Source organism: Schistosoma haematobium, chromosome 1 (assembly GCF_000699445.3).
Source record: "Schistosoma haematobium chromosome 1, whole genome shotgun sequence".
NCBI lineage: Eukaryota > Metazoa > Platyhelminthes > Trematoda > Strigeidida > Schistosomatidae > Schistosoma > Schistosoma haematobium.
Window position 1 is genome coordinate 38,563,396 of NC_067196.1, and position 13,864 is coordinate 38,577,259.

Consider the following 13,864-nt stretch of genomic DNA (forward strand, 5'->3'; position numbering starts at 1 on the left):
GTTGAGAAGCGTTTGATTTAAGCTGACCAGTTGTTACAAAGGATGCATATGCATCCATGCTATATAGCACGGAGTACCTATCTGTGATCCGGCGCTGATGCCTGACAGAGCACCTTCAGCCAAGACACATCCAGTGAGATTAGTGAGGTCAGAAGAAACGTCAAGGACTTACAGAACTATTTGTTTTGTTGGTTTACTTACCGCTACAATGGATAATAATAAAGTTAACGCTGAGATTCTCCATTCCCTTCTGTTATTCATCATCAAGTTATGATGTTAAGAGCAAAATATTATGTATTTCAAACCTTCTGTTGTTTCGTCTGTGTTGTCGACTTGAAAGCTTTCATAAGAAGCAGGTGGGCAGTATCTGTTTTACAGTATAGTGTGATGAGGTATTGACCTAGGGCGTCAAAATCGAAAAGTCCGGGCCTTGAGGTGGGATGGGTGTTCCAAAGTTCTTTAGATGGATTAGTGCTCGATACCCTTGCATCAACCAGATTTTGCGGCCAGGAGAGGTTGGTACTGTCTGGGAATTTGTTTTCTATTATATTTCTTAAAATATTGACGCTACAACAAAGCCTCATACATTAAATTTTATTGTAACTAGCATTTACTTTAGACTACACTGCCATACCATGTCAGCCTCAATTTAGGAGTTTATCAGACTTCTTTGGATTCCCGAACATACAGCGCTGAGTTAATTATAGCGATAAAAATGCCCATGTGAGGTAAATGTATTTTGTCAGAACTAAAAATACTGTATTTTAAAGTTTACTTGGGAATGGTTAAGCTAAGAAACTACTAATAATTAGCTCCTGTTTAGTTAGTAACGAAGGTACCAGATTATACATTATTCAAATCACTGGTGGTATATGATGAATTCATCAGGTGGATAGCCTTGAGGTTGAATGTGGGATTTTAGGTAGAAATTGAGTCGTTTAGTGAAAATTTAATTCGTTGTGGACAAACGTGCTTGCAGCATTTGTTACAAATATCAAGCCGCCACCCATCGGACACAAGAAGGCAGAGACTTTCTAGTTGGTCCTCCAGGAGCTTGTAACTAAAGTTACTTGCTATACATTGACATCACTTCAACTAAATCAACAGTCCAATTAAACAAAGCAATTCAGATACGTTTTAAGAAAATTGATAAGTCTCATTTGTTATCTCACCCACTCTAGGAGCGTCAGAGGGGACATCCATTTCTCAAGACCGAATAAATTAAGTTTTCAACTTCACTTCGGGCATTTGGGCAACATACCTTAACTTCCCAGTAAGGTTGTTTGTTAGCCAAAAACACGGTTCTAGACTGTTACAGAGTTTTGTTAGCATCCTGGAAATTGAAAACGGTAGAATACATACAATCCTCAAGGTCGATTTATGTGAGTCATTCTCTCAATAATCTGTTTGATAGAATGCTACTTATGATTCTTCTTGGTAAAGCGTGGATTCAATTCCTTTTTCTGGAGTGGTCGTAAGTTGGTCAACAGTTTTCTATGGACAGTGACAACATTCATTATCAACAATATTTGTCACATGGATTATTGGGAAACAAATTAGTCCGTCCATAACGAGCTAATGGTTTACGTTGTTTCATCATATGGAGCCTCATGGTTATACATTTTATGCTCATATTACCGTTTATTACGTATATTCTCTTAATGGGTGTATTATCCTCTATTCTTAAAGATCCCTGTTATTGATCACTTTTATTTGGACATGAACGGTATACTTCACACTTGTTCACACCCAGAAGGTGGTAAAATAATCTTTTCGGAAGAGATTATATTTCGAAATATTTGTCTATATATTCAAGTAAAGTTGGCGTGCATCTAGTAAACGGCTTTTTCAGTTCTTGTTCAACCTCATTAAGCCACGTAAGACTTTCTTTTTGGCCGTGGATGGTGTTGCACCTAGAGCTAAAATGACGCAGCAACGTGCTCGCCGTTTCCAGTAAGTATTCATTTGAATGTATTGACATTATGTTTCTTTGATAAATATTTATAATTGCATTCCAATTTTACAGATCTGCTTTAGAGGCTCGTATTGTCAAAGAGAATTTAAAAGATAGTTCACCTGAGACCCACTCATTCGACCCGTGTGTGATTTCTCCAGGTATGTGATTTTGTAATTGGATCACTTTCAGTAAGTTGTTGTGTAAAAATAAATAAAAGTATATTTAAGTCTCACAACGACTTTATCAGAACGTTGGCTGAAGATTTATGTCTAATTTATGGCGGGAGTAACATTTTACCGTTTACTATTAACTTTGCTGTTATGTTTTGCAGACCACGTTAATTAAGTCTTGATATTCTTGAAAGTCATCCATTTGTCGGAATATTAGTAAATGTTAGTTTCATTACTGAATTGCCGATAGTTTATGTTTTAGTTTAACATTCATATTTATTCCTTATAGGTAAGGGAAACATCTAAATTAGTATTATTTAAGCTGTATCAACGATTTTTGTAAGCGAAACTAAAGAACCAGATGTTCGTTTCTCATCGGCAACCAACTGTATTATATTGTCATTATAGAAAAAATGAAGGTTGTATTTGTCCTAATGTCACTGATGTACTTACGTACGTACCATCAGTTCAGCACCTTACAGAGTTAATATCATAATTATGCTGACAACAGTCAACAAATAAGAAAGCGGAGATAGTGTAAATAAAAGACAAGATATTTATAATTTAAAAGATGAAGAGTATCACATAAGACCTTAAACTGCTAGTTTTGATCCTCTTACAGACTTAAACTATAAAACATCGGACTGAAGATAAGTGAGTCAATAAATTACTATCATCTTTAGTGGAGAAATGTAAAATGAATACTTCCGTGCACATATGCTGAACACTAACACTGGAGAGCAAACACTGACATAAACTTGATAATGACGTGTCCGGTAGATGTTTCTCACTTTTTGTTTCCAGAATTACAAATTAGAGGTGTTGATTTGTGATGTAGATGTCTAGTTTGTTGGGTAAAAAGCTGATCAATTGAAAACGTAGGATTGTGCAGTGCGATAAGTGCTAATGAGATTATGTCTCTTATTTTGTCACTCTCACTATTAGTCCCGAACAATAATAAAGTGTCGAAGTGCTAATTACAAAATCACATTCGTATTCTATTTATTCTTGTGACAAAATGAAACTTGTTTAACAACCTCAAATATTATCTAAAGTTATGTACAATATGGTCTGTTAACATATGATATTATCCAGAGGTCAGTGGACGTCCAGTGAATTTAGGACTTCGAACGTCTATCAACTGTTTGTCAGTTCTGAGAACATCGAGTTAATTATTTTCAATTCCAACCAATCGCATTTGATAATTACGTGGAAACCACCCATGCAAATACAGCCTATTACTTGTTAAATACCTACCACTTTGTTATGTGTAAGAAAAATGTAAATTTTTGTGTTTTGGACCTGACATTGGTGAAATTGAAAATGTTTGACTGCTTTTTATTGTTATCCAATGTTCGCAGCGTGGGAGTTCGCGAGGAAACAGTTGACTGATGTTGTTTTACTCTGAAATCAATATAAATTATATTCACTGAAGAAATCTGGATGTGACCATGGCTAATGAAGAAGTTCAAACCTTTGATTTCGTAATGACTAAATCATATACATAATCGAAACAAACTATTTCCTTATTTTTTATCAGTGATGATAATTTGGTGATGAAATGTTTTTGTGAGACATAATTACTTAAAAACGTCTACCCAGTGATTTTGAACGAACGTTTTCAAATTACGTTAAGGAAGACGTAAGTACATCAATCATCACAAAGTCTTAGTTTTTGCGTGGAAGGTCATAATTTTTACCCGAATCATGGAAGTCTTTTTGAATGCATCTTCCTCAGTTACTGGCAAAAAAACAGGGATATCTTGTCTACATAGTTGGATCATACATTTAAAAATAAGAGCTTTATCGTTTGATGTTAGATTATACTACATTGTTGTACATATAAATCCTTGGACAATAAATCCTGCTTAATTAGATGTCACACTGATTTGTCGTTCTGAACTTAAATTTCACAAAATAAGCATTGGTATACATTAGAATTGGGATTACGGTTTTTACTTTTTATTTTTAGGTACTGAATTCATGGAGCGGTTACATCGTCATATTGTTACATTTGTAGAACATCATGTAAATCATGATGCTGACTGGCAATGTATTGATGTCATTTTATCTGGACATGATGTAAGTCTGTAAGCTTAGTTTGTTGATAACATCACTTCTCATGTTAAAAAATCCTACGTATAACTTCTCTGTGTAATGATGCTAAGCCCTGAATGTAGCTTAAGTTTATGTTCGAAAATGAGCTGATGTATACGTCTTTAAACTACATATATTCTCTGATCAGATCGCTTTTGTTTCACAGTTATTCTCAGTAATAAAATATTGTCATTTCATTTCGTTCACTGTCAAACAATGATAGTGCTATAATAATTAACGTTACTTATTAGTTAGGTCCATTTTCATAGCTCAATTAAACTTCGTCCGTTCCGTAATGGTTAAGATTATTATTTAATCACCGGGTTACAAGTTCGAACGTAGCTTCTTTTTTACTTTGAAGATTACCATTTATTGTACCCGAAAATGGTACGTCAAAGCCGAGGCTTCCGTCATACTTCGTAGGTTGTTCAAAACCCGAGAAAGATTGACTCGCGAGGAGCAGGCTGGGTTTCGTTCTGGTCGAGGATGTATTGATCATATCTTCACCCTCCGCCAAATGTTAGAACACCGCCATACTTATCAAAGGCCAACAATCGTAGTGTTTCTTGACATCAGGGCTGCCTTCGATTCGTTGGATAGGACTGTTCTCTGGGATTGTCTATTGAAGAAGGGTGTGCCTGAGAAGTTTATTAACATCCTAAAAGCCCTATATAAAAACACCTCAGGCAGAGTGAGGGCATACAACCACCTTTCTCCATTGTTCCATTCGAGTAGTGGGGTTAGGCAGGGTTGCCCAATCTCACCATTCCTCTTCAACTTTGCCATCGATGACATTCTGGAAACAGCTCTGATGAATGTAAGTAATGGTGGTGTGGATCTGTTGCCTGGAGAAAGACTACTTGACCTTGAGTATGCGGACGATATTGTCTTACTGTGCGATAATGCCCAAGGCATGCAATCCGCACTTAATCAGTTGGCAATCAGTGTCCGTAGGTGTGGTATGTGCTTTGCACCTTCGAAGTGCAAAGTACTTCTACAAGAGTGGCAGGATCCTAATCCTGTACTCACCCTGGATGGTGAGCAGATAGAAGTAGTCGAGAAGTTCGTATATCTGGGTAGCTGCATAAGTGCTGGTGGGGGTGTGAGTGATGAGATTAATGCACGTATAGTGAAATTTAGATGGTGGTTGGAGGTAGTCAACAGGAAACCCTGGACCCGGGTTTCGTGCTACTTGGCACTCGTCAGTAAGGTGTACCTGTAATCTTGAGGGAACTGGTGCTCCCTGGCGGATTCGATCTCGTGTCACCCAGCTTCACAGTCAGACGTTACCACTGAGCTATCCGAGCCGTGACTAACCTCCTGTAGGACTGAGATGTAATCACAATTGATTGATCACTGGGTGGTGATCAATGTCATTCTTGTCTAGTCCTTATTAGTGACTGTGAGGCTGGGTGACACGAGATCGAATCCGCCAGGGAGCACCAGTTCCCTCAAGATTACAGGTACACCTTACTGACGAGTGCCAAGTAGCACGAAACCCGGGTCCAGGGTTTCCTGTTGACTACCTCCAACCACCATCTAAATCTCAATACATAGTGCAAGCAGTGTCGAGTCACCTAGACTGGTGGCCACATTGCAACATGATCGATGGCATTCGATCTGCACTAATAAGGACTAGACAAGCATGACATTGATCACCACCCAGTGATCAATCAATTGTGACGTATAGTGAAAGCCAATGCGGTTTATGCCAATCTGGGCCATCTTTAGCGCCTTCGTGATGTTAGTCTGGCTGTAAAAGGTTGGATCTACAACGCGTCGGTGAGAGCAGTTTTGCTCTATGCTTGTAAAACCTGGCCTCTCCGAGTTGAGGATGTTAGAAGACTCTCTGTGTTCGATCACCGTTGTCTCCGAAGGATTGCTGACATCCAGTGGCAACACCATGTTAGTAATGCAGAGGTTCGGCATCGTGTGTTCGGGCACAGAGATGATAATTCAATTCGTGTCACCATCTTGAAACACCGACTTCGGTGGCTTGGACATGTTCTACGAATGTCGTCCCAGAGAATTCCACGCCGTGCATTGTTTGCCGACTCTGGGACTGGTTGGAAAAAGCGGAGAGGTGGTCAGTGTATGACATGCTGTCGTGGAATGAAAGAAAGCTGCAAAGGACTGGCTTGTGTCGGTCCTTCACGACTCCCTGGTTGCGGTCCGAGAGATGGTGCAACACAGTGGCTAGAAACGTTATCAGATATGGCTCAGAATAGAAGCCAGTGGCGATCCTGCTGTAACCTTCTTTTACTTTCTTCATAAAAAAAGTGTCTGTATCTTCCTTAACTGAAAGATTTCTTCTGATTGTACCCTTCTGTTCCCCTACTATTGCTATTATTATTATTACACTACCTTACACCAATCTCTTCGTTATTGTTTTTTTTACGTTCCTCACTTTTTTCTCTTCTTAGATTCTCATTGTTTTGTGTGGCGCATATATATTCGGCACACTCCTGTACCAATATATATGTGTTCAAATAAATAAGTTACCGAGCATAACTCAATCTACGTGGTTTTGAACCATACTGTTTTTGTGAGGGCTAGTAATATTACCTGGCTGCCCATACCAAGTAGGTTGATGGAGGTGTTGTGTTCTTAGAGCTCCTGACGTTCTCATCCTGAGTTACGAATATTCTTTTACCTTAGAAGTAGGCTGACTTAAATTCAAACGTCTTATCTGTTGGCCAAACACTAGTTTAGGAACTGTTAAGGAACCAACTTACTAGTTGTTTGCTTTATAACCGACTTTCAGTTACTGTTCAAAAAGATTGTTAAGTGGTACTTTTAACTTCCATGGTAATTATTCTGACTTAATTGGCATGTATTCGTTTGGCATTTTTGTTTTGAGTAACATTACTCAATTGATTATACAAAAATTAGGATGAACTAATAGCGAAAATATGTATAAAGAGATTTCATTTTTATTTTATAATTAACAAGTGCCCTGGAGAAGGCGAACACAAAATTCGGGAGTATATGGCATATCGTCGTGGTCTACCAAATTACCGTCCTAATGAGCGTCACTGTATATACGGAATGGACGCTGACTTGGTAAGCCGTATGGTGCTAAGTTGTTTTTATCCCTAATATTTTTGTTTGGCTTCTGATGTTGATGTGATTTTTTAGTCATCCCTAGATTGTTAATATTGTTTTAGTTTGAACTGGACACAATGTGAGCCTCAGGAGGAATGTCTGTAGCTTTATTCCAGCCTATTCCCACACCAGACGTCGCCCATCGAGGTAGGTGGTGGTTGTGCATAAGTTGTCGGAAGTCCAACGCACTTCAGTTGAAGATTTACTACCTTATCACTCGATTTGTCACAATTACCTAGCACTCTGTCCCTAATTCCAGCCATTGCTTACTCGTTAGTCCCAAAATGCGCGAGCAATGCTTTCAAGACACCTTTGGTTGAATACTAGTAACCTACAAAGATCCTCTATTCTTAATGACTGTTTCATACCCATGAAGCAGAACGGAGCGAACTGTTGTTGCATTGTTGCTTAAGGTGGTCGGAAGACTGCATTTTGTCAGCGTCTTCACCAAACAGAGCTATATCATCTGCGTATTCTAAGTCAGTAACTGAATATCCTGGTAGAAGATCAATCCCTGAAAAGTCAGAAGATGAAATTGTTATATCTAAAAGCATATATATGACAAAGTTAAGAATCGGGAAGACAGACAACCCTGGCGAACACCACCTGAAGTAACCAATTGCGATGACAGTTCACCATGAGCTCTGACTAGACCAGTACTGTTCCAGTAGAAAGCCTGTACAAGGTTAATGTACTTGTTTGGTAAACTATTCAACAACAGACATCGTCACAGGACCTCACGATTAACGGAATGGAACGCCACCTTACGGTTAAGAAATACAACTGTAGTCAGACGTTGAAAAGTATGTCTGTGTTCCAGAATTTGCCGAAGGGTGAATATTCGGTCAATAAATTCATGTCCAGGTTTGAAACCAGCCTCGTTTTCTCGGGTTTGCTCTTCACGGACTTTAGTTAGATATGAAATTATTATTGAGATTAACATTCTATACACTATATCGGTGAAAACGATTTCTTTGTGATTATCACAAGACGATTGTTGTCCTATCAGTGATGGAGACCAGTCAGATGGGATCACGCCTAGTTCCCAGATTTCAGCTATGATCTCGATTAATGTAACTGCTGAAACTGGACTACCACTCTTTAAGATCTCAGGGGTTAATCCGTCAGACACTGCTGCTCTCCCTCGCTTCAGATTGCTGATAGCCTTTTCAACCTCACTAATAGTTGGAGGACTTACATCAGTTTGCAATTCAGGTTGTTTGGAGATAGTGGGTAACTGAATGGTGCTTGAAAACCGTTTGAACTGTTCTCTAAATTGTTCTGCCTGTAGGTCCAATCTCTTGGATTAAAAGTTGGTAATATTCTCACTAACAGCCGAATTTTTAATATCTGTTTCTATGGTACGTCTGAACAGCTGTCTACGGTTACCTATCGCCACTGCCTTTTCCATCTCTTCTGCTTTTGCTACCTACCACTGCTCACGATTACTGAGTAGGCTTTTTATCAGCCTTAGTTTAGGCTGCCTCCGCGCCTCATCATGTTCAAAGCCAGATGGTCTAAATTTCCGAGCATCTATCAGTCCAGTAGACGCCGCTGAAATCCACTAATTTTTCCTAACCTTTACTGGTAGATATCACTGCTGTTTTCACAGCTCTTTGAATATCATGCCAAGCTACCTCAGGGAGAATATCATTTTCACTATTGATTAACTCTTTCTCTAGTTGTTCGTAAAATATATCCTCAACTTTTTCATTACTAAGTTTGACTCTAAGGTGTTTTGTTGCTATTGGTTTTTTCTGTCAAGTAAGACTCAGATACATACGTGCTCGGATAAGCGCATGATCTGAGTCTAAATATGTACTCTAAAATGGACGAGTCATATATCGAGCCCATCCAACAGTGGTTGATGGCAACGTGATCTATTTGAGTCCATTGTTCGGTTGATTATGGAGGTTGCCACGTAGACGATGTTTTACCATATGCTTAAGGTTGGTGCTTGCTAGAAATAGAAAGTTATCTGAACGTGATTGCAACAGACGGTCTCCATTATCTGTTCACCGAGCCGCAACACTATAAGATCCACCCAAGTGCTTTTCCGTTCGACTTAGTCTACTTGCTTGGCTACTAAAATCACTAGACACTTACTACATCAGAGAATTTAACTTTTTCAAGTGAAATTGGAAGGCTTCACATAAAGTTCATCTTTCACTTTATCCCAGCTGCAATCGGTGTGAGCGTAAGCAGCGACAAAGAATAGGCAATGATATGTATCCCTATCTTTCCGAGTTCTTACTGTTCCGTTTAGTCAGACAGCGCACATGCAACCGTCTATTGGAATGCGTGATGGTAAATATATGTGAGGAGAGTTATTTGCGGGGATAGGAGAATTAATAATAAGTGAGGGAGGGATTTGACCGTGAAAATGATGATCCCGGGCGCTGTTAGAGGTATGAGGACAGTTGCCACTTCCAGGTTGCTCTCATCGTAGAAGGATATCTCTTCTTGAGATACGTGAAAGATAAACTGGATTAGTGGTGATCTTAACGACCTGGGAGCGTAACCACAGAGCACAAGAAACAACTGCTTGAGGTCGGTAGCACATGGTCTTTTTATGGTAGGTTTATGATGTATTAGCTCTCCTTTTCAAAAGTTCTTTCTATCGCAGACGGAAATCCGAGGGTTAAGGTCACAAGTGACGTATTGGGGTCGATCTTATCTAGCCCTTTCCTTTCGTTGTTCGAAGGAAACACCTTACTGCTGTTACAAACCTTTTCAGTTAGCAGTGCGATTTTGCTTTCGGACTTTAAGTTGCTACTTTCAGTGTTACCACTCTCGAACCAACCCGCCTGGCATGATAGGACCTAGAGGGACATGTGTTCCGGCCAATATAGCTCTGTTGAGTCATCACTATAGATAAGCCTTACCACTACTTCACGGTAGCAGCTACTGTTGGGACACCCTCAATCAGATTCACTGTGATTTACTGTTTATGGGTAGTATATGAGAAAATGTATTCGAGTATCGCTAGTAAACACATTTGTTGAATCACAGCTAATAAACAGTGCTTTCAAACCTAAATCTAACCATTTGAGCATGGGAAGGATTTTCTTAGGTATTTTGAGGGGTGCTCTTCAAGTGTGTGATCATCTTTCCCATTAGGAGATTATTTATATTACTTATAGCTCACTTTTTGGGCTTTTAGGTCGATTCTCAAACACTAGAAGTCTCAAATAAGCAACAGATGACGTTATGTTATTTGAGTGTATATTCCAGACCATTGATTAACTTAATGTTAGAACTACATGCTATACAGTTATTCTCCTTGTCAATCAATCAGTCAGTCAGCTACAACGTTGAACCAGGCACATATATGCATCGGTTCATGTTGCCACACCTCATTAGCACAACAACATGAACACCGAATTCATAGTAGTTACTTCAATGGTAGTAATATATAAAAGAAAGATTGCATATAAGGATATAATACAGGAAGAAAGAATTAGTTGGTAGAAAGAAAGATAAGAAGAAATTTTAATCTCACGGTTTAAAGGAAGAGTGTATATATCTACGCCATTGTGATCGATTCTGTGCCATGTCACCGAGAGTCTCCAACCATTGGTTAAGATAGTCGCGCAGACCCCAACCAAGTAGTCTGCGTCTACCAACATGGCTCAGACCGGAAGTTAGTGACTTCAAGGACTGATGCCATGTTTTGGTTTGGCTGCCTCTAGCTTTCTTCCAACCATCCCCAACACTAGCCAGCTTTGTGCGTCGTGGTAATCGGTGTTCATGCATACGTAACACGTGACCCAACCATCTCAGTCGATGAAGATTCACAACCTCATCAACCGAATAACCACCATTCTCTCATACCCTGCGTCAAACCTCACCATTACTTACCCGGTGATCCCAGCAGATGCGAATACTAGTGGCTTACGAGTATCTTCTACACTTAATGGCCACGTTTCGCATCCGTAAAGTAGAACGGAACGAGCCATCGTGCAGTATACTCGTCCCTTAATTGATAAACGGATATCTCGCCTTCGCCATAGGTGACGTAAGTTGGCAAAAGCCGAACGAGCCTTCTGAATCCGTACTGAGATTTCGTCAGATACCAACCCATTCGGGTTGATCAAACTTCCAAAATAAGTGTTGTCAACACGTTCGACTACTTCACTCCCTATCCCTAGTTCAGATGTTGACGCAGGCCAGTCCTGAAGCAACAACTTGCATTTAGAGGGAGAGAAACGCATTCCAAACATCCTGGCATTGCTGCTCAGTGCTACCAATACTCGGAATTCGGTCGGCGTCTTCACCAAACAGGAATATCATCTGCGTAATCTAAGTCGACAAATGAACCTCCTGGTAGGAGATCAATGCCCAAGAATTCAGTCGACGAGAACGTTATTTCCATCAGTATGTCTATGATGAAGTTGAACAAAAGTGGAGATAGTGAACAGCCTTGTTGGACACCACTTGAGGTTGTAAAAGCAGATGACAGTTTGCCATAAGCTCTGGCTCAACTTGTAGTGTTCAAGTAAAGAACCTTCACAAGGTTTATGCAATTTTGAGGTATACCTTTCAATGACAGACACTACCACAGAATCTCTCGGTCTACAAAGTCAAATGCTGCTTTTAAGTCAAGAAAGACCACTATTGTTGGACGCCAGTAAGCTGCTTGTGTTCTAAAGTCTGAGGAATGGTGAATATGTGGTCGATACAGCCACGACCAGGTCTGAAGCTAGCTTGATTCTCTTGTGTTCGCAGTTAACGGGTCTTAGTTAAGCATCCGATGATTATTGAGGTTAGTATTTTAGATGCTATGTTAGTCAAACTAATCCTTCTATGGTTATCACAGGATGATTTTAACCCCCTCTTGTATATTGGGTCAATCAGTGATTGTGACCAATCAGGTGGGCTTACGTCCAACTCCCAGATTTTAGCTAAAATATTAGACAACCTAATCACTAAAACTGGGCCATCATACTTAAAGACCTTTGGAACCAATCCATCTGCACCAACTGTTCTTCCTCGTTTCAGATTAGATATAGGCTTTTGGACTTCAGCTGGAGTCGGGAGACCTACTTCAGTGTTCCATTCAGACTGTCTGGGAATGGTGGATAGTTGTAGAGCAACAGAAGGTCAGCTGAACTACTCCTTAAAGTGTTCCGCCCATCGTTCTAAACGTCTGAACTAAGAACAGATAAGAGTGTCGTCTTTTTTCGAGATAGTCTCACTTATACTCGACTTATTAATTTCAGTTTCTTTTATTAGTCTGGAATGCTGTATTGTATTACCTACAGCCGCTGCCATCTCTCCTTGAACGTTTTTAATTTTGTCTGAATAACATCTCATTCATTAGCGTTCTTTTCTTTTTCCGCTTAGATATTTTTGGGTTTGACAACTCATGAAATCAACATTTGTATCTTGCGTGAGAACGTTGTTAAAGCCCAGTAAGTTTCAACTGTACTTCTGTAATTATTCCGTTCTTCACTTAACTCAGGAAAATCTTATACTTAGTTAGTTTCATATCAGTTCAGGTCTCCTGTCTGTCAAGAGCTTATCTTGACATCCCAATAGTCGTAATTCAGTAATCATATGTAGATTTTTGCATCATTTTAAGTTTGAGTTATGAAAATAGTGTTCAATTCAAAGTCAGTTGAACAAAATCTTTTATTGCAAATATACAGTTGTAGCTAACTAAACATATACTACTCATGATAAAACACGATTGGTGTATATAAATCATAAATACAGCCAAAAATATGTCATAGTAACATTTTAAAAGCCTGAAAATCCTTAAATAACTATTTAATGGATAAGTCGTCTATCATCAGTCATGTACAGCTAATGAGTGCTACTTAATAGATTTCATCTTTCCCCTATTACTTACCAAGCGTATATATATATATATATATATATATATATATATATATATATACTAGTGTACAGCCATGATGAAAAACCAATTGAAGGATGTTTTTTGCTTCCTTCCCCTCAGTTTTTACTTTGAATTTATTTTTGTTTTCTAACTTTAATAGAAATTGTTCGGCTGATAATAAACCTTTCTGTATTACTTATTTGTCAGTTCTTCGGGAGTATATTGATTTGGAATTTACGGAATTAAAGGTTGGTAATTAGTGTTTTCTGTTTTAAGTTTTAGAGATATAAGTTGACTGAGATTGACTAATTGATTAAATTAGGAAGAATTTGTGTATTGAGCCGATTTTCAACGAATTCTTTACAAAATAAAATAACATGGAATACGCGTTGTTGTATGCATGTATGTTATGTATGATGAAGAATCGTAAATCAAACGGACAACTTTTAGTGGTGGTGGCGGTGGTGGAGGCGGTATATTTTCGCTGGGCAGTACAGTTTAATTATAAAGATTTTATTGTTGTTCTGTACAACACTAGTGCCCATTTCAAATAGTAGAATTGCACTTAATCACTTCAAAACTCCCCTGTAAAAATTTATATAAAAAGTACATTTAGCTAATGTAGTCAAACATTTATCTATAAACATTTCATACTTTTCATAAAGCATACTCAATATTTTCTTAGACCGTCCA

The 13,864-nt window shown here is 38.8% G+C and overlaps 1 protein-coding gene across 2 annotated transcripts in view; it reads left to right on the forward strand.

The window, feature by feature from the left end:
- Positions 1-237: 237 nt before the first annotated feature.
- XRN1_1 (5'-3' exoribonuclease 1) overlaps positions 238-13,864 on the forward strand; it is a 52,545-nt gene continuing 38,918 nt past the window's right edge. For both annotated transcript variants that reach the window (XM_051217950.1, XM_051217951.1), the window contains exons 1-8: positions 238-515; positions 1,690-1,815; positions 1,853-1,953; positions 2,027-2,115; positions 4,100-4,209; positions 7,177-7,287; positions 12,676-12,743; positions 13,332-13,419. Coding sequence is in view for 1 of the 2 variants with exons in the window: in XM_051217951.1 (XP_051073983.1) it covers positions 441-515; positions 1,690-1,815; positions 1,853-1,953; positions 2,027-2,115; positions 4,100-4,209; positions 7,177-7,287; positions 12,676-12,743; positions 13,332-13,419 (768 nt within the window). In the remaining variant the exon portion in view is untranslated. The remainder of the gene's footprint in view (positions 516-1,689; positions 1,816-1,852; positions 1,954-2,026; positions 2,116-4,099; positions 4,210-7,176; positions 7,288-12,675; positions 12,744-13,331; positions 13,420-13,864) is intronic.